Source organism: Delphinapterus leucas, chromosome 14, assembly GCF_059928025.1.
Source record: "Delphinapterus leucas isolate spDelLeu-1000000601 "Yukka" chromosome 14, BTC_Dleu_Yukka2, whole genome shotgun sequence".
Classification (NCBI taxonomy): domain Eukaryota; kingdom Metazoa; phylum Chordata; class Mammalia; order Artiodactyla; family Monodontidae; genus Delphinapterus; species Delphinapterus leucas.
Genome location: NC_143142.1, coordinates 12,546,819 through 12,566,131, shown reverse-complemented (window position 1 = coordinate 12,566,131; position 19,313 = coordinate 12,546,819). Strand labels below are relative to the sequence as shown.

The following is a 19,313-nucleotide window of genomic DNA, read 5'->3' as shown; positions in this document are numbered from 1 at the left end:
TACAGGTTCCTTTTTGCATCCAGCGGGGGAAAGATGACTCAGGAATGGGCTGAGGTGATTTCACTGGCTTTGTCCATCTTTGATTTAAAAAGGTAATAGAAGGAAGTTGAACACTGAAAGAGCCAATGACATTGGGACTTGACTGTAGGGGGACCAGTCATCCCAGTTTGCCTGGGACTGAAGGGTTTCAGTGCTAGAGCTGGGACAGTCCCGGGCAAACAGGGATGGTTGGTCACCCTGCTTATGTCCCCTCCCCGAGGCCTCAAGTATGAGTATCAGTCAATCCTGGTCGGGGTAATAGTGGGCAGAAGCTGGCTTGTGGCTTCCCCGTTAGAAATTCTACCTCCCCCCATATGGCAAAACAGACTGTGAACCCATTAGCAGCAGGAATGCGGGGTCACGTGGGACTAGCGCAGGAGAGCTGCACACACCGAGGTAAACGTCCAGGGAGACCTCTGATAGGCAAAGGTGCGGGGGTCCGAAAGCTGATCTTGTACAGACTGCTTTTAACTTCCCAGAGAACTCTTGATGGAAAATTGCAGAGCCCGGTGACACTCTGCAGAGTCCAGAATCTCTGCACCCCGCCTCCCCAATATGTACCTGATCGTGTTATATAAACCGGGGCAAGAACGCACACTATGTACTCGAAATGCACATCGTTCTACCATTTCAGCTGTTTCCACTGCTTCTGAGATTTCTTATATAAATATCTCTGTGTGTGCGTTTGTGCGTACATTTCTTGACATATTTATGAAGTCCCAGTTTGCCAACCTTTGGGGCATAATGCAAGGACTATTTCTCATCCTAACCTGCTGTAATGACAGGTTTTATTATACTATCTCAGCTGTTTCCATTGCTTTCGCTGTTTCATGTATTTTAACTAATGCTTTAATTTTAGGATGTTGTGCCCTTTGGTGATTTCACAAAAATTCACTTTGGAAAATCGACAGGGATTCACAGTGGCAGCCATTGGAGGCTCTACCCACACACAGCACAGCACAGAGGAAAGAGGGTCCGAATACAGGGCAGGAAGCAGACACACTTGAAGGCAGGCTGGGGAGGCCAATGGCTTATGGGCCTGGTGTCCATAGCACCAAGATGTAGGGGGAAGCTGTGTTCACCTAAAGCTTCTGCTCCGTTTAGCCCTGAAAGTCTGGCACCCGGGAACCCCCTCAGTTCTGGACAAAGCAGGATGGTTGGTCACCCTACCAAGATGGCAAGTTTGATGCTTGAATAGGCTGGTTCTTAGCAGGTGGAGGAGCTCTTGGTGTGACATAGAAAGAGCCCAGAGTTTGGAATGCCCTCTTCTTTTTTTTTTTTTTTTTTTTTTTTTTTGCGGTACGCAGGCCTCTCACTGTTGTGGTCTCTCCCGTTGCGGAGCACAGGCTCCGGACGTGCAGGCTCAGCGGCCATGGCTCACAGGCCCAGCCGCTCCGCGGCATGTGGGATCTTCCCAGACCGGGGCACGAACCCGTGTCCCCTGCATCGGCAGGTGGACTCTCAACCACTGCGCCACCAGAGAAGCCCTGGAATGCCCTCTTCTTAGTTTCAAACCCCAGCTCTGCCAATGCTATAACAGTCATTTGAATCTGAGGAAGTCACTTAAGCCCTCACTAAACCTCAGTTTCCTCATCTGGAAAATGGAGCTGAGAAAGTATATTGTGCAGAAGTGCTGTAATTGATGGAGGAAGCGATGTGTGTTCTACACCTACTACATAGTCTCCTGGTTCCCTGAACTAATAATGAGGGAGTCCCACCGGATGCTTTTGAAGTGCTCAAAATCCATGTCCTGTGGCAGAGTGAAGGGCTAAGGCCACCACCCAGACCTCCCAGTCTTGGGCACCAATGTGTCCCCATGCTCATTTAGACCCTTTGGCAGTGGGGGCTGAGGAGCACAAGAGGTATAATAATAATAATGGTAATATATGATAATTATAAAGCAGTATATTTGCATTATAAAATATTGTATAATTATAAAATATTATAGTAATCATGGTAATACTAATAATGGCTTCTGTTTATTAAGTGCTTACTATGTGCCAGGAAACACTGTCCTTCCTCATCCCATGTAATCCTCCAGCAGGACACCTGCTGGGTAAGTGAGGTCATAGCCCCTATTTTGCAGATGAGGAAATGGAGATCTGGAGAGGTGAAGACATTTACCAAAGACCACACAGCAAGCAAATGTTCAATGGGACATTTGAAAACACATCAGTGTTACTCCAATGTCCATGCTTTTTAGCACAATGCCCTGTAGCTTCCTTTGGATGGAAGGAGTGGAGCGTCACTTGGGGCTGTAAGGCATTACAGAAGAAATGGAGAGGGAAGGTCAGTGGGCAGAGCTGAGAAGCCCTTTTGTTGTCGGGCCTTGAACACTGGCTCCAGCCTGGAACAATCCCAAGGTAGGGCATGGGGAGGGGCCTGATATTTGACACCTGCCTTTCTCCCTCCCCTTTCTCTCCCACACCCACTGCCCATCCTGGACCCTCCTGCCTCTGTGTCTATGTATGCACGTATTTTCCCTACTCAAGGGAACATAGTGACTTTCCCTTAACACCCTACATCCTCTCTCTCTGAAAACTCCTATTCACCCTGCAAAGCCCAGCTCCTTAATGTCCAGGCCCTTGTCCCTTTAGACTCCCATTAGTGGCTTCTTTACTGACTTAATCATAGCATCTGCCCGTGCCTGCCATGAAATGATGGAAAGTTGGCGGAAAGTCTGTTGGTCAGAGAAGTCTCAGCTGTCTTGCTCACCCCATCTGGATGACAATCAGCCATCGTGTTTCAGACCCTGACAATGTGCTAACACACTGTGTTTAATTAATGGATCCCCAGAAGCATCATCATTTCTATTTTCTAGATTACGGGAAAGCAAACTACAGCCTGTGGGCCAGCTGCCTGTTTTTGTAAATAAAGTTGTATTGGACACAGCTATGCTTGTTCATTTGTGTATGTCCACAGCTGCTTTCATGCTACAGAGACAGAGTTGAATAGTTGCCACAGAAACTGCATGGCCTGCAAAGATATTTACTATCCAATCCTTTGTAGAAAAAGTATGGTGGCCTCTGTAAATCAAAGTAAAGACCTGATGTTCAGAGAGGCTTAGCAACTTGCCCCGGTTAACTCAGCCAGCCAAGGACAGCCTTGGGGTTCAAACCTGGAACCCCAGGCTTCAAAGTGGTGCCCTTTCTATGCTCCAAATGCCATTCTGGCTTTCTTCCAAGTCCCCTTCCACAGATGTACCCCAGTGCTCCGCATCAAGCCACACAGAGGAGGCTCCCTCCCACCTGGTTTGGGGGCCAAGTGCAGTAGCTGACAACAGGGCCACCTGGGCTGAGGTGTGAGCATTTAAGGCACACTGGGGCCCAGAAAAAAAGGGAGTGGGCTGGAGAAGATTTTTGTTCTTTTACAGAATGAAAATACATTTGATAAAGAATCTCACCTAGCCTGCCGATCTCATCTTCCAAGCACTTTACAGATAAACCCGTGGTGTAAAGTGAATCAATCCTTGCTTAGCTGCTCTGCTGTTTCCAGTTTCAGAGGGGCCAGACCCAGCACGGCTTGCCAGGGGCAGGGCCTTCCTTGGGTCTGGAGACCGCCCCTCAATGCAGGAGACAAAACTCCTTCCCACATCCCACAGCCAGGCTCCTCTGGTGTCCCCCGCCCCTGCCCCCAACCAGCACCCACCTTCCCCATTTCAGCCCTTCAGCCTCCCCCACCCCAGCGTCTCCAGGGGTCTGCTTCCCCACCCAGCCCTGGGAGCTCTATTTCAATCTGAGATAAAATTACAGATCATGTTCCTTTTCTTCCCCCCTTTTGCTTTTTAATAAAGCCGTTTTGTGTCTCCACCGCTCCCCCTTTCCTGCATTCCTCCCATCTTAGTCTTCCCTCTCCCCCTCCTGTAGGAAATGTCTTGGATTCTCTCACTGGGGTGTAATGGTTAAATTGCTACCAGCTGATTAAACAGCAGAAGTTGAAGCTGTAATCCTCGGCGTTCAGGAACCCGGGGAGGCAGAGACGAGGGCCCTGACCCCTGACGAGGGCTTAGCCCCCGTTGACCCCCCTGCGGTGTGCCTGCCCTAGCTTCGCTCTCTGCATTTGTCCCAGGCTGCCCGACAGAATCCTCGGGGAATGGGCCAGGGGAGGAAAAGGAGAGGAGAGGCGGAGAGAGGGGAGGGAGGGGGGAGGTGGGTACCTCCCCAGCCCTGGCCCAACCTCCCAGGAATGTCTGTTCCCACCCTTGTCCCTTCCCTGCCCCCCACCCAAGCCACACACACACACACACACACACACACACACACTCACACACGGAGACATTCTCACATACACACTCAGGCTCACACACACACAGACCCCCAGTCACACACATTCACACACTCACACACCCAGGCGCTTTCTCGCTCTGTGCAGAAAGCGGACCAGATGAAGGAGCAGGCCCGCCCCCTCCTCAGGGAGCCCCTCCTCCCTCACCTGCCCCACCTGGGGAAGGATCAGGAAGGTAGAGAAGTGTGAACTGGGAAGGGGTGGGGAGAGGGAGGAGGAGGGCTTCGGGGATGCACGGACTCAGGCTGGACCCTGGCGCTGACAGCTGCGGAGCCCGGAGTCAGGAGAGCCCTTCTTCGAGCCTCTCTGAGCCCTGTTCGCAGGCGGAGGGTGACAGCCACCTCGCAAGGCGGCTATGAGGATGAAGCAGGTGGACGCAAATCATCGTGTCCAGCCCGGCGCAAAGCGTGTCTCATCTCGAACGGCCTGGGCTCAGGGCTGGGGTGGAGCGCAGTCGTCGTAACTTTCAAGCCACACCCCGCACCCCGGAAATAAAAGCTGTGTGCCCCTGGGCTCCTTACTGGACTCCTCTGACCCGCAGCTCTCCCCCTGCAAACTGCCATCGTCATGCTTCCCCGACGGGCCTGTGACAACTGGATGTGACACTCCACAAGCCGGGACCTCGCGAGGGTGTTCCTGTTCTGACTCACATGGTTGTCAACTCAGCCTCTGGGCGAAGAATAGCAGGGGGCAGTGAGCCTCCTTGGGAAAGTTCATTTCCATGGAAAGTACAGTTCAGATGAGGGGAGGATCTGGCCTGGATTCACCCTCCTCCACACTTACTCAGAAACCAGAGAGGAAAGCTGGGATGAGGAGGGAACTGGCTGCCCGCACAGGGAACGTCTGCCACCCGTCCAAGTACAGGGCTCTTGGAAGCATCCTTTCTCTTTCCATGGGGGAAAGAAAAGCCTCTGTCTTAGGGTTCTCCAGAGAAACAAACAGAACTATCCATATGGAGACATGCGTTTCTCTATAATTGTATCTATATAGATAGTTCTATATGTAGAGATATAGATATGAGATAGATATCCTATATGTAGGATAGATATGATATAGATAAATCCATATATATATTTAGATGTACAGTCGGCCCTCCTTATCTGTGGACGTCTCATCTGCGGATACAGGGGGCTGGCTGTATTCTCTGTGCTGTGCCATTTTATGTAAGGGACTTGAGCATCTTTTTTTCGTTGTTTCATTTGTTTGTTTGTTTTTGGCCACACCACAGCTTCTGGGATCTCAGTTCCCCAAACAGGGATTGAACCAGGGCCACGGCAGTGAAAGCGCAGAGTCCTAACCACTAGGCCCCCAGGAAACTCACATCTTTGAATTTTGGTATCTGCTGGGGCTCTGCAACCAATCCCCCACGAATACCAAGGGACAACTGTAAATATATATATGATACAGATGTCACATATACCTATACATCTATCTATATCTATATCTACCTGTCTATCTACCTATCTATTGAGAGGGAGAGGGAGAGAAAGAGATTTATTATAAGAAATTGGCTTGCACAATTATAGGGGCTGAGCAGTCCCACAGTCTGCTGTCTGTAAGCTGGAAACCCGGGAGAGCCAGCGGTGTAAGTTCCAGTCTGAGGGCAGGAAAAGACTGCCTCCCAGCTCAAAAATCATCAGGCAGAGACTGAATTCTCTTTTTCTCCACCTTTTTGTTCTATTCAGGCCCTCAAGGGATTGAATGTGGGAGGGCCATCTGCTTTACTCAGTCTACCCATCCAGATGCTAATCTCATCCTTAAACACCCTCATAGACGTACCCAGAAAATATTTAACCAAATAACTGGGCACCCTGTGGCTTCATCAAGTTGACACAGGAAATTGAACATCACAGCCTCCAACTGGGGTAGGAGAGAGCAGAGGGGAAGGCTGCTTGAGGGCTGAGGGTCAGGCCCATTTCTGTACAGTGGGGTTGACTAGTGTCCCCCCCAAATCCATTTCTACCCAGAACCTCAGAATGTGACCTTCATTGGAAATAGGGTCTTTGCAGACACAGTTAAGCTAGAATTGAGATGAGACCATAGTGGATTAGGTTGGGCCCTATATCCAATGAGAAGATCCTTATAAGAGACAGAAGAGGACAGACACAAGGAAGAAGGCCCTATGAAGACAGAGGTGGAGACTGGAGTGATGCTCCACAAGCCAAAGAACACCTGGGGCCACAAGAAGGTGGAAGAAGCAAGGAAGGATCCTCCCCTAGAGCCTTGAGAGGGAGTGCGGCCCTGCTCAGACCTTGATTTTCAGCTTCTGGCCTCCGGAACTGTGAGACAGTAAAAATTGCTGTTTTCACCCACCCAGTTGGTGGTAATTTGTTACAGCAGCCACAGGAAACTAATACACCCTGCCAAGCATGCATCATTGGTCCTATTTTACGGATGGGGAAATCGAGGCACAGAGAGGGGAAAGTCCTTTGTCCAAAATCACACAGCTGGTTGGAAGTGAAGGCAGGATTCAAACCCAGGTCTAACTCTGGTGCCTGAGCCTGTACTGCTGAGCTCACCCAGGAGGGACATTTCTGCAGGGGACAGATGTTGTGAAAGATGGAAGGGAAGGCAAGCGCTGGCTTCCTTTGCCCCCAGCTAACAGGCTGTCAAGGTAGCTGTGCTGAGGGGTCTGAGAGATGGGATCTCAGGGATCCTTTCCTAGGCTGAGAGTCCCTAGGTGGGGGCGGGGGCGGGAGCAGGGGTGGGGTCTGAAAATTCCACCAGTGTAATTGTGAGAGAAAGAAATTCTGGTCACACCTGGTCTTCCGGTCCAGGAGCTGCCCTGACCTTGCTACTAAACCTGGGTATTTACCTAGAGGCAGGGCTGGGGCAGGTGCCCAGGACCTAGAATTCAAGGAGGCACTTGCTCTCGGGGTCGTGCCAGGGCCCAGTCCCGGCTGGCATGAACCTGAGAGTGAGTGCCTCCTTATATTTTGCTTGCCTCACCCCAGTCCTGGCCTGCCCTGGGTGTAACTTATCAGAGGAACAGAGGGCATTCTGGGCTACTGGCAGCAAGTGGGCTGTCGAGCCACACAGATCTGGGTGTAAATCCTGGCTTTAGCCGCTTACTAGCTGGATGACCGTGGATGGGTCTGCTCTCTTATTTGAACTCAGTTTTCTCATCTATAAAATGGGGATAATAGATTAAAACCTACCTCATTGGTTGTGGTGGGGATTAAATGAGTTGACACAAGAAATGCCTGGTACTTGGTTAAAGCTATTGTTACCATATTTGCAGCTCGGAAAGAGGAAGTTGGGGGGTAGCAACGTGAGTAATGGCTGCATCTGTTGGCAGATCAGAGGTGGCCAGCCAAGTGGACGAGCCGGTTGGGTGTAGCTTCAGAGTGAACGATAACTGGTAATTTCTTGTTTAAGAAAAACCCAGGCTCAGACTGGAAGGGCGAGGCAGCTGGTGCACACAGCTCTTTAGGAATCTTCACAGCCCTTTGCAGGGAGTCACACTTGCCAGTCAATTCCTCCTGTCTGGACGGGAGCCACGAAGTTCCTGTGGGCACCGCCCGGACCATCTCCAGGTAGGGGAGCTCTGGAGAGAGGGTCCCAGGTACCCCAGTTTTAGCTCTGAGGATGTGAGCTGGTCACCTCCCAGTGTCCTGGCATTTCTGAGCCAGAGGGGACATTGGGCTGGGTCACTGGTGACAAGGACAGGTTGGGTTGAGCAACCCAATCTGTTCCTTATCCGAGCGACAGATCTTTTCTCAAGTTCAGCTCTGGCTGATGCCCTGCCGGTGGTGGAGGCTCCTGTCCTCACCACCATGAGTTCACAATTTTCCAGGCTGACGGCGGTGGGCTGCCAGGCCCCACAACTGCCGCCCACCCGGTGAGCAAGGCAGACAGGGCCTCACATCGTTTGCCTGCTCTTACTTTTTAAGCTCATTGATTTGCCCTCCTGACCCTTGTTCCCAGACAGAGAACATCCAAAGCAAGGGGCAGGCTCCAAGTTCCTATCTGGGTATTTTTTTCTTTCAAGGGTGTGGCTGCCCATTAGCCCAAGGCAACCCCCTCCCAATCTTCCAGCTCAAACTACAGCCCTTGCCGGCTTGCTCACGCCTGGCTTGAACCCAGCTCCTTGATCTGTCCCTCTGTCAGGCTCCCGATGTGAAGTTCACACTTTTCCATTAGCACAATTATCGCATTCTTAATGAGCGCATCTATCGTTTATTGAGCTGTTACTATGTGCCAGGCACTGTGCTAAAAGCTTTCCTACGTTACCTCATTTAGACCTGGCAGTAACCCCAAGAGAAGAGGATTATTTTACAGATGAGCGTAAAATAATTATTTTATGCGACAGGATTATTTTAGAGAGAATGAGCTACTTGCCCAAGCTCACCCACCCAGGGAGGCAGGGTTTGAAAATAATTCTGTTCGACTTCACATTCTGGGTCCTAAATTTCCCAATAAGCCATCCTGTACTTCGGTTACCTGCAGACTTCTCCCCCTCTCTCAGCCTTGGGTCCCCATGTCCCCTAGGGTATAGACTCTGAGAGAGCAGAGAAGCACAGCTATCATTTTTTAAAAGAAATTATATAAATTTACAATTAAATAAATTCTATTAAAAACAAAGGAAATAAGTATTCAAAACTCCTCACTTAATCAATTGACTGCATTATTCTATTATCTATGCTCTTGAGATTTTTTTATGTCTATTATGTCTGTATGGTGAAAATACTATATGGTATTTGCTATTGTACGTCTGCACATCTTTTCCCAACTCTGTATTCAGTGACTTCATTTTGGGAGCTTGAAACTGGCCATGGCGGAATTATTTACACCATTGTAATTGGCAAATGCTGCAAATCAGGGGTTTCCTCTGGGAAGTCAGTTATCGAAATTTTACCTGCATACCACCGGTCACAACCTTTGTGGTAGGTATTAATCATCCCCTTTGAACAGATGAAGCAGTTGAGGCTCAGAGATGCTAAGTGATTTGCCCAAGGTCAACTTCTAGAAAGTGATGGAGCTGGGATAAGATCCCAGTTCATGCCATTTCCACTGCACTGATACACCTTCATGTCTACTGAAGATAGGAAAAAAATCCAGAAGCTCACTCCTTTCCAACCTACCCCAACCTCCAGGTGCTGCCTTGTGTTTGGTGAGTAAAATCTGAAGGTGGATGGAGACGCCAGCCATGCAGAAGGTCTCTGATTCAGAGAGAAGAGTGGTAGGTAAATCCTTGGCCTGGAAAGGAGGGAGAGAAAGAGACAAAAAATGACAAGGTCAAGTTTTCAACAGACTGAAATCGCATTCCACTCACCTGAGCCTTCAAGAACTAGTGCTAAGTTGGCCAATTAAAGGTAATTTCATCTCTAGCGTCTCTTTGAGGGTTACTTAAAGAAGCCTTAAAAATTAATCTTTCCTTTATCCCAAGAACAAAACAAAATTCCCACCCACTATTTTCAAGTGATGAGGTGTGATGTTAAATTAATGTTATTTATTTATTTTTTGCGGTACGCGGGCCCCTCACTGTTGTGGCCTCTCCCGTCGCGGAGCACAGGCTCCAGACGTGCAGGCCCAGCGGCCATGGCTCATGGGCCCAGCCGCTCCGTGGCACGTGGGATCTTCCCAGACCGGGGCACGAACCCGCGTCCCCTTCATTGGCAGGCGGACTCTCAACCACTGCGCCACCAGGGAAGCCCTAAATTAATGTTATTAATCGCAGACTGCAACTGCAGTTCTTCTGAACTCTGTGGACCCCGCACGGTTTGTTGCTTCTTTCAGTTACACATGTATTTTTATGTAGATTCAAGGTCCCTCTTGTGAAAGAATCATGAGCTCAGCAAATATCAGAAAAGCCTGAAACTCATCGGTTGGTAAATATCGTTTGTTCTGTGTCTAGGGGGGCAGAGACCTTGGCTTGGGTGCCCTTGGAGAGACCAGATGCTTGCTGCTGGGAACTTTATAATCTTGTTGGGGCTCCGAAGGCAACCCTGTACTAAATGGTTGAAGAAAAGTGAGAGAGGAAATGCTGCTATTTAACAAATCTGGAGGGCGATTCGACCACTATTATTCAAGAGAGGCAACCTCAAACAACACTTGGAAATCATTTGTATAGACTATTTTTTTTGTTGTTTTTAAGATTTTTTCTTTTGATGCAGACCTTTTTTTTTTTTTTTTTTTTTTGGTGGGGGTATGCAGGCCTCTCACTGTTGTGGCCTCTCCCGTTGCGGAGCACAGGCTCTGGACGCGCAGGCCCAGCGGCCATGGCTCACGGGCCCAGCCGCTCCGCGGCACGTGGGATCTTCCCGGACCGGGGCACGAACCCGTGTCCCCTGCAGCGGCAGGCGGACTCTCAACCACTGCGCCGCCAGGGAAACCCGATGCGGACCATTTTTAAAGTCTTTATTGAATTTGTTACAATATTGCTTCCGTTTTATGTTCTGGTCTTTTTGGCCGCAAGGCATGTGGGATCTTAGCTCCCCAACCAGGGATCGAACCCACACCCCTTGCATTGGAAGGTGAAGTCTTAACCACTGGACCACCAGGGAAGTCCCTAGACTTTCAAGCTAGCAAAGTTAAGGGGGAAAAAAAACCCCAGTAGTGGTCAATGCTGATGAGGATTTGGTGAGCCAGACATTTTTCATTCAGGGTAAACGGTACAACCTTTCAGAAACAAGCCCGGTAGATAACGCTTATCCTGATCTTGGTGTTCACCACAAATGTCCTCAGTTGCTTTGCAGAGGCCTTTGCTGTTTTGTCCATGTTGGACCCCTTCTCCCTTCTTCTGGTAAAAGCATCCCAATATTCCTTGGGGGATTACTCCCTCCACTCTCCATCCCCATAGTTCAGGAGGAACTGATTTCACCTCTGGCTTGTACAGGTGTGTGGTAGACAGACTTCCAAGATCCCCCCTTGCCCCCCACCCCATGATCCCTGTCTCTTGGTGTTCACACCTTTGTATGATCCCCTCCTCCTGAGTGTGGGCTGAACCTAATGATTGGCTTCTAATCAATAGAATACAGCGAAAGTAATGGATGTCATGTCTGTGATTAAGTTACAAACGGTTGTGATTTCTGTGATGCTAGCAGTCGATCTCTAGTTCCCTCTCAGATTGCATGCTTTGATGAATAAGCCACCGTGTGGTGAGGAACTAAGGGCAACCTCCAGCCAAGGCAACAGTCAGTGAAAGTCTGAGGCCCTCAGTCCAACATCCTATAAAAGACTGAGCCCTGACAACAACCACTGAGTAAGTTTGGAAGTGGATCCTTTCCCAGTTGAGCCTTCAGATGAGACTGTGGACCCAGGGCTGACACCTTCATAGCAGCCTTGTGAGATAATGTGAAGCAGAGGACCCAGCTGAGCTGTGCCCAGGTTCCTGACCCATGGAAACTATGAGATAATAAATGTGGGCTGTTTTAAATTGCTAAGTTTGGGGGTAATTTGTTATGTAGTGATAGATAACTAAGACAGGGTAGACATGCTCTAATCAACCAGAGCATTGCATTCCCCCAGCTACAATGATTAGTTCAGGGCTGTCCATGTGATTTAGTGTTACGGTTAGGGTTAGGATTAATCCTGGCACTATTATAAGATCAGAGGGGGAAGAGATGCTCTGTCCATTGGTCTCAGAGTTGGGAGCTGCCAAAGACTACCTTGTGAAGAGGATCTACTTGAGAATGAAATAATATAGCACCATGAGATAGATAGTCCAGGCCTGATGACACTGTGTGAGCCCCTAGATCCAGCCTTGCCTGAAACTTTCCCTGTGGAATTTTTAGTTGTATAATCTAATAAATACTGTTTACTACTTAACTCATTTTGTATTGGGTTTCTGTTATTTATTAAAGCCTCTTTTAGTCACTCATTTGATAGGTATTCACTGAGTTTTTACATGTGCTATTCTTAGGCAATTCTTTTTCCTTTGGGAAAGAAAATCTTTCCAAGACCACTCCCATAGAAGACTTCTTGTTATATCTATTTGGGCAGAACTAGGTCACCTGCCTACCTCTAAACAAATTACTGGCAAAGAGAAACAACACTGCCTTTTTTTTTTTTTTTTTTCCTAATTTAGACATGACCCATTACTGGGCCTGGACTGACTGCTATCTGAACAACATCAGGGGAATTTATCAAGAAAGAAAAAAGAAGGGGTCATTGGGCAAGTGACCAAGAGTGTCCACGACCATAATGATGATTATCTTAGGTCCCATTTTTGGGGGACACTTACAACCCACCAGGCTCTGGGCTAAGCACTTCACATGCATTATCTCATTCACGCTTTGCACCACCCTATGAGATAGGTTCTACCTACTACCCATATTTTATGGGTTGAATTATGTCCTTCCCAAATTCATATGTTGAAGTCCTACTCCCCCGCCCGCCCCCCTGCCAAGTACCTCAGAATGTGATCTTATTTGGGTCATTGCAGATGTAATTAGGACTTCCCTGGTGGCACAGTGGTTAAGAATCCACCTGCCAATTCAGGGGGACATGGATTTGAGCCCTGGTCCAGGAAGATCCCACATGCCGTGGAGCAACTAAGCCCGTGCACGACAACTACTGAAGCCTGTGCACCTGGAGCCTGTGCTCCACGACAAGAGAAGCCACCACAGTGAGAAGTCCGCGCACTGCAATGAAGAATAGCCCCACTGGCTGCAACTAGAGAAAAGCCTGCGTGCAACAACGAAGACCCAACGCAGCCAAAAACAAATAAGTTAATTAATTTTTTAAAAAGATGTAATTAGATAAGATGATGTAATTAGGGTGGGACCTTATCCAATGTGACTGGTGTCCTTATAAAAAGGGGAAATTTGGACACACATAGAAGGAAGGCAGTAGAAAGAGATACAAGGAGGAGATGGCCAACTACACACTAGGGAGAGAGGCCTGGGACAGATCCTTCCTTCCACAGCCCGCAGAAGGAAGCAAACCTGCCATCACTTTGATTTCCAACTTCTAGCTTCCAGAACTGTGAGACAATGCATTTCTGTTGTTTAAGCCACGCAGTTTGTGGTACTTTGTTACGGCAGCCCTAGCAAAAGAAGACACCATTTTACAGAGTAATGGCTGGGAAAGTTAAGTGAATTTCCCAAGCACTGATTCCAACCAAGGTCTCTCTGACCCCAAAGCCCATGGTCTTAACCACAAGTCTAAAATGGATTGTGTACTGCAGGCAGCTGGGAGCTGGAGAAAGTCTGAGTGGCCCGTTCGAGCCACGTTTCAGGTAGAATGTCATCACTGCAGAGATCAAAAAGTTCATTTTTGTGTCTGTCGTCAATCTCTTTTATCCTAGGCTTGCTGCCTCTGGCCTGGTTTCTAGGAGACAGGCAGAACCCCTCCTAGAGGCCTCCTCATAACCCCGCCTTGGACGAGAAGCAGGTAATTAAGTCCCTTCTTTTCTAGGACCTGTGGTCTCAGTCTTTGATCTTTCCTCCCTCTGCCCTAAAGCTTCCCCAGCCACTGAAGGAGGCGTGAGCAGGGTGTGAGAATAGCAGGGTGTGAGAATGGCTGGGCAAGGGCAAGTGTCCGAGGAGACCCGGGACTCACCCAGAGCCACTGGGATAAGGAAGGAACACTGGCTGGAGGCCTGTCCTGGCCACACACGATGTAGCCATGGTGATCCCTGGACCCTCAACCACTCAGCAAGGGGTTGACGATGCTGTATCTAAGCCCCCTTCTTTGCTCCTGAGATCCAAAGCCACTCGATAGCTTGGAGCCTCTATGTCCCCCACTTCAAAAGTTTAAACGTACACATTTATATATTGATAATATGTTTTTGGTTAAAAAGGAAGAGAGAGGGAGAGCGAGAGAACGAAAAGCTGCTTCTTCTATCTTGAGTCATCACAGAGCTCCTATTCCCATCCCACCCTCGGCCCTGTGGTCTCCCCCCTCTCCATTCTCTATTCGGTTTGCAAGGCTGTTATTCCTGCCAAATGAGTCATTGATGTGGGAAAGTTAATTTATTTTGGCAGACTTCACCATTGCTCTGAGAAATGGAGACTGTGCACCTACTGCCGCAGAAGACAGGTTATTGTGGTGATTCATTCATTCCTCCTTGCATTCATTCATTTATTCCCAGAGCACATAATCATCTCTCACAGACACACATGGGCAGACTCACTGATTGTTTTCTGTCTCACGGAGATGTGAGGCTTAAATGAGGTAATATATGTAAAAAGGCTTAAATAATAATAATAATGACAATAATAATGATAATAGCTAATCCTCATTGAGCACCTATTATGTGTCAAGCTGATGCTAAGCTTTTTTAAAAATAAATAAGGCAATAAATTAAGCAGGCTTTATTTAATGCCTTTAATCCTGACGCTGTTTTCTGGGGCAGGGATGATTATTATCTTTGTTTTGGAGATTCAGAGACTGAAGCTCAAAGGGGTCAAGGTGGCCTGGCCACAGTCATTACACACCTCATAAGTGGCAGAGGGAAGTCAAGCCCAGCTTCCTCTTATCATGACCCATATTTATAAGGTGTTGACCACATGGCAGACACTGGACTTACAACCTGCTTCTCCACTCCCAGCCCACTTGGTTCTTCACAGGAACCTGTGACGTCGGGACTGCAATTAGCATCTGTTTTCCAGCTGAGCAAACTACATTTTGGAGAAGCAGGGCAACTTGCCCAAGGAGGCATGGCTATTACCCAGAAGAGCTGGGTGGAGAGCAGGCAGTCTGGGCTCGGAAGACACTCTGTCCTCATTGTGAGCAGAGAGCCTGGCACTTAGCATGTGTGTCCCGTTCTTGTTGGCCACACTCACCATCAGCACCATGGACACTCCTTCTGGGACCCTTACTTTGTCGTGGGCACATAGATCCTGTGACAGAGACAGTGCCGTGTGCTCACCAAACCCCATGTCCTCATTCTCTGAGACACCCAGATGAACTCTGGCAGTTAGGCAGGTTCATGCCACTGAATTCTGACCAATGGAATGTGGGGTAAGTGATGAGGGTCACTTCCAAGCCTGGCCCTGAAAAAAGCCCATGAGCCTCTATCTGCTGCTTAGATGCAGAGGATCCCATGGAAGATTCTGAGACCCTAGGGGAGGGGGTGGAACCACTGAACTGGAAGATGTCTGAGTGACTGTCTGGAAACAAGCTCTCCCACTGAGCCATACTGAACTTTAATGTGCACCTCAACCGTTATTGGGGTACCCACTGAGATGGGGGTTTGTTACAGCAGCTAGACTATCCTCACTCATACAAATAGTACTGGAAGGGATTTTGATATAATGAGATTCTGGTCTAGGGTTTCCTTGGGAAAGGACTCACCTACGCCAGAACTCAAGCTTCATAAAAGTAGAGTCCCCTGTGTCAAGTGCAGGGCTTGGCACACGGTAGGTCTTCAGGAAATATTTGTGGAAGTGACCAAATGAATCTCCCATCTCTGAGGTCCTTGGACCACTGGGAAGCTTCCTGGATGGTGATGCAGGAAGGAGGTCTTAATCATGCCACCTAATCCTCCATCCTTTCCCAATACTCATGCTAACTAACCCTCATCTACCTCCCTGCATGTCCCCAGTACGGTGCTGGGGAGACAACCCCAATAGTAACATCTAGAACCTGCTTGTCAAGGCTGATGTCATTCTACAAATATCAAGCTGACTTCATTCCATCCTAACTGGCCGTCAAATCTGGGAAAAGCCAAGCAGACTGGGCTCCAAGATGCACACACTACATTCAGATGTTTACAGAAAACCAGTGTACGAGGATTTGCTCGAAAGCTAAATTTCCTCTTAGCCAAAGCCCAGAAATACCTTTTAAACCCTGAGCAAATAAGCCAGAGAAGAAGGCATTCTCCCTCTGACAGAGTCCTTAGAGCCTGGGAGATCTTCAACTTTGCAAGGAAGCAAGCTTGCTGCAAAAGGTGTGCTGCACAGCAGAGCCCCTCACCACTCACAGCCAGCCCCTTTGAGAACCTTCCCTTTAGTCCCAGAGCACAGGGGCACAGACAGCCACAAGCACCAACCCTGACTTCAGGCTGTGAACAGAAAACCTGAAATGCACATCTAGGTCCACTCGGAGAGATAACGTTGGCTCGGAATAAAATTAAAAGGAGCCATTGTTTTTTAAAAATTAACCAACCAAACAAAACCATTTCCCCACGGAGTGTTGAACTGAGTAAAATGTATGCTGACCAAACGTTTGCTAAAGCCATCACTGACATTGAGAATACTGTCTGACATTTATTAAGTACTTCTTAGGTGCCAAGTGATGGCTTTCTACAGAAACCTCATTTCATCCTCACAACAAACTTCTGAGACAGAAATGACCACTATTACCTCTTTTACACATGCAGAGATGGAGCAGCAGAGACGTTCAGTAACAGGTTTGATTTCACAGAGCCAGCAAGCAGCTGTGCCAGGATGCTCACCCAGCATGTCTGCAATTAGCCAGGTCCCAGTTCAAAGCCCAGCTCAGCTTGGCTATATGATCTTGGGCAACTTATTTAACTTCTCTGAGCATCTGAAGACAAGAAGAGTAATAGTACCTAGTTTATAAATTTAAGTGAGATGATATATGTGAACACAGCTAAATGATCATTTGCTCTTATTGCATTTAATCTTGCATGTTGTTTTAATTGTAAGGCATTATTCGGGCTGCTGGCAGCTGGAAGCAGAGGTCTGCTCCCGTGTCTGGGTGTGTCAGAGACTCTGGGGTGCTGAGGCCAGGAAGCAGCTGAGCAGAAGGGGCCCGAGAGCGTTGGCAGGGGTTGGAGGAAGTAGGAAGCAGCCATAGAAGGGTGAAGAGAGCTTGGCGGGATGAGCGATGATACCTCCAAATCCACCAGCAAAACCAGTGAAAGTGGTCCCCTAGATCACGTGTGATGTGGCCCCACTGGGTATAGCCACAAAGGCACCCCTCCTTTCTACTTGCAGAGGGGAAGATGATTTGGCTGAGCAAGAGGGAAACTGAGGAGAGAGGAAAGGCTGTGGACTTCCAGGACGGTGGGGGCAGTGCCTGGGAGGAGGGGCCAGCTGAGCAGAAAGAAACGGGCAGTGTATGAGTTTCCAGTGGCTGCTGTAACAAATGACCACAAACTTGTCTCTGTCTTCACATGGTCTTCTCCTCTATGTGTGTCTCCCCGCCTTCTCTTTTCTTCTCTTATAAGGACACTTGTCTTCAGATTTAGGCACCTCCCCCCCAATCCAGGATAATCTCATCTTGAGATCCTTACATTTATTACATCTACAAAGACCTGTTTTTCAAATAAGGTCACATCCACAAGTGGAAATATCTTTTGGGGGCCACCATTCAACCTGCTACAGGCTTAGGAAATAGAAGGGTTCATTTGCCCCCTAAAACTTACAATCATTAATGCTTCTAAACATTAAAAAGTACAGAACATAAAATAACCGACATCCATCTACCCAGAACCCCAATTTAAAAGATGTTAACATTTTCCTGTAATTGCTCAGATGTGTCTCAGAAAAAAAAAAAAAGATATAAAACATAACAAACACATCCCTTCCCTTCCTTCTCTCCTTAGAGAGAACCACAGTCCTGAATATGGTCTTTCACTCTCGTGCATGTTGTTATACTTTCACTGCATTTGTATGTAACTTTAAACAACTGATAGTTCCTGTATGTTTTTTAAATTTTACATAAATGCTATTACATGGTATTTATCCCTTTTAAAATCTGCAGCTTTATAAAGATATAATTCACACATCATAAAACTCATCCTTTTAAAGTGTACAACTCAGTGGCTTTTAGTATACTGACAGAATTGTAAAACCATCAACAGTATCTAATTCCAGACCATTTTCATTACCCCGGAAAGAAGCCCATACCTATTAACAATCACACCCCTGCTCCCGCCTTTCCTTTCCCTCCTACCTCTGGCAAGCACTAGTCTACTTCCTGTCTCTATGGATTTGTCTATTCGGGACACTCCATACAAATGAAATATATGTGGTCATTGGGGATCTTTAGTTTAGCATAATGTTTTCAAGTTTCACCTATGTTGTAGCATGCATGTATCAATACTTCATTCCTTTTTATGGCTGAATTATATTCCACTGTATGGAGAGACCACATTCTGTTTGTCCCATCATCAGTTGATGGACATTTGGGTTGTTTCCACTTTTTGGTTATTATGAGTAATGCTGCTGTGAACATCCGTGTACATGTTTTTGTGTGAACATGTGTTTCAATTCTCTTCAGTATATACTTAGGAGTGGAATTACTAGGTCACATGGTAACTCTACGTTTAACTTTTTGAGGAACTGCTTAACTGTTTTCCAAAGTGTCTGCATCATTTTACTTTTCTACCAGCAATGATAAGGGTTCTAATTTCTCCCCATCCTTGCCAATACTTGTTACTGGCTATCTTTTTTTGTTTGTTTGTTTGCGATACGCGGGCCTCTCACCGCTGTGGCCCCTCCCACCGCGGAGCACAGGCCCCGGACGCGCAGGCTCAGCGGCCATGGCCCACAGGCCCAGCCGCTCCACGACAAGTGGGATCCTCCCGGACCAGGGCACGAACCCGTGTCCCCTGCATCAGCAGGCGGACTCTCAACCACTGCACCACCAGGGAAGCCCTTGGCTATCTTTTTGATTTTAGCCATCCTAATGCATGTGAAGTGGTATCTCATTGACGTTTAGATTTTCATTTTTCTGTTGGTTAATGATATTGAGCACCTTTTCATGTGTTTATTGGTCATTTGTGTGTATTTTCATTGGAGAAATATTTATTCAAATCATTTTGCCTATTTAAAAAACTGGGTTATTTTTCTTTTTATTATTGAGTGGTAAGAATTTTTAAAAATATATTCTGTAAAGATGCAGACGTAGAGAATGGACTTGAGGACATGGGGTAGAAGGGGAAGCTGGGACAAAGTGAGAGAGTGGCACTGACATATATACACTACCAAATGTAAAATGGATGGCTAGTGGGAAGCTGCTACATAGCACAGGGAGATCTGCTCGATGCTTTGTGATGACCTAGAGGGGTGGGATAGGGAGGGTGGGAGGGGTGCTCAAGAGGGAGGCATATGGAGATATATGTATACATATAG

General features: G+C 47.8%; 1 protein-coding gene and 1 long non-coding RNA gene across 8 annotated transcripts in view; one reads left to right on the top strand and one right to left on the bottom strand.

The window, feature by feature from the left end:
* Window positions 1-19,313, bottom strand: part of SPRING1 (SREBF pathway regulator in golgi 1) — a 333,460-nt gene that overhangs the window by 64,164 nt on the left and 249,983 nt on the right. For 4 of the 6 annotated variants that reach the window (XR_016387433.1, XR_016387434.1, XM_022597984.2 and 1 more), the window contains one exon: window positions 9,408-9,522. Coding sequence is in view for 4 of the 6 variants with exons in the window: in XM_022597984.2 (XP_022453692.1) it covers window positions 9,408-9,522 (115 nt within the window). In the remaining 2 variants the exon portion in view is untranslated. Of the gene's footprint in view, window positions 1-1,305; window positions 9,523-19,313 lie in introns of those variants that run through there. The other 2 variants (XM_089894214.1, XM_089894215.1) reach the window with 1 other exon arrangement.
* Window positions 6,411-19,313, top strand: part of LOC149747557 (uncharacterized) — a 27,852-nt gene continuing 14,949 nt past the window's right edge. The window contains exons 1-2 of one of the 2 annotated variants that reach the window (XR_016387435.1): window positions 6,411-7,859; window positions 9,420-13,659. This is a non-coding gene — a long non-coding RNA (uncharacterized LOC149747557). Of the gene's footprint in view, window positions 7,860-9,067; window positions 13,660-19,313 lie in introns of both variants that reach the window. The other variant, XR_016387436.1, reaches the window with a different exon arrangement.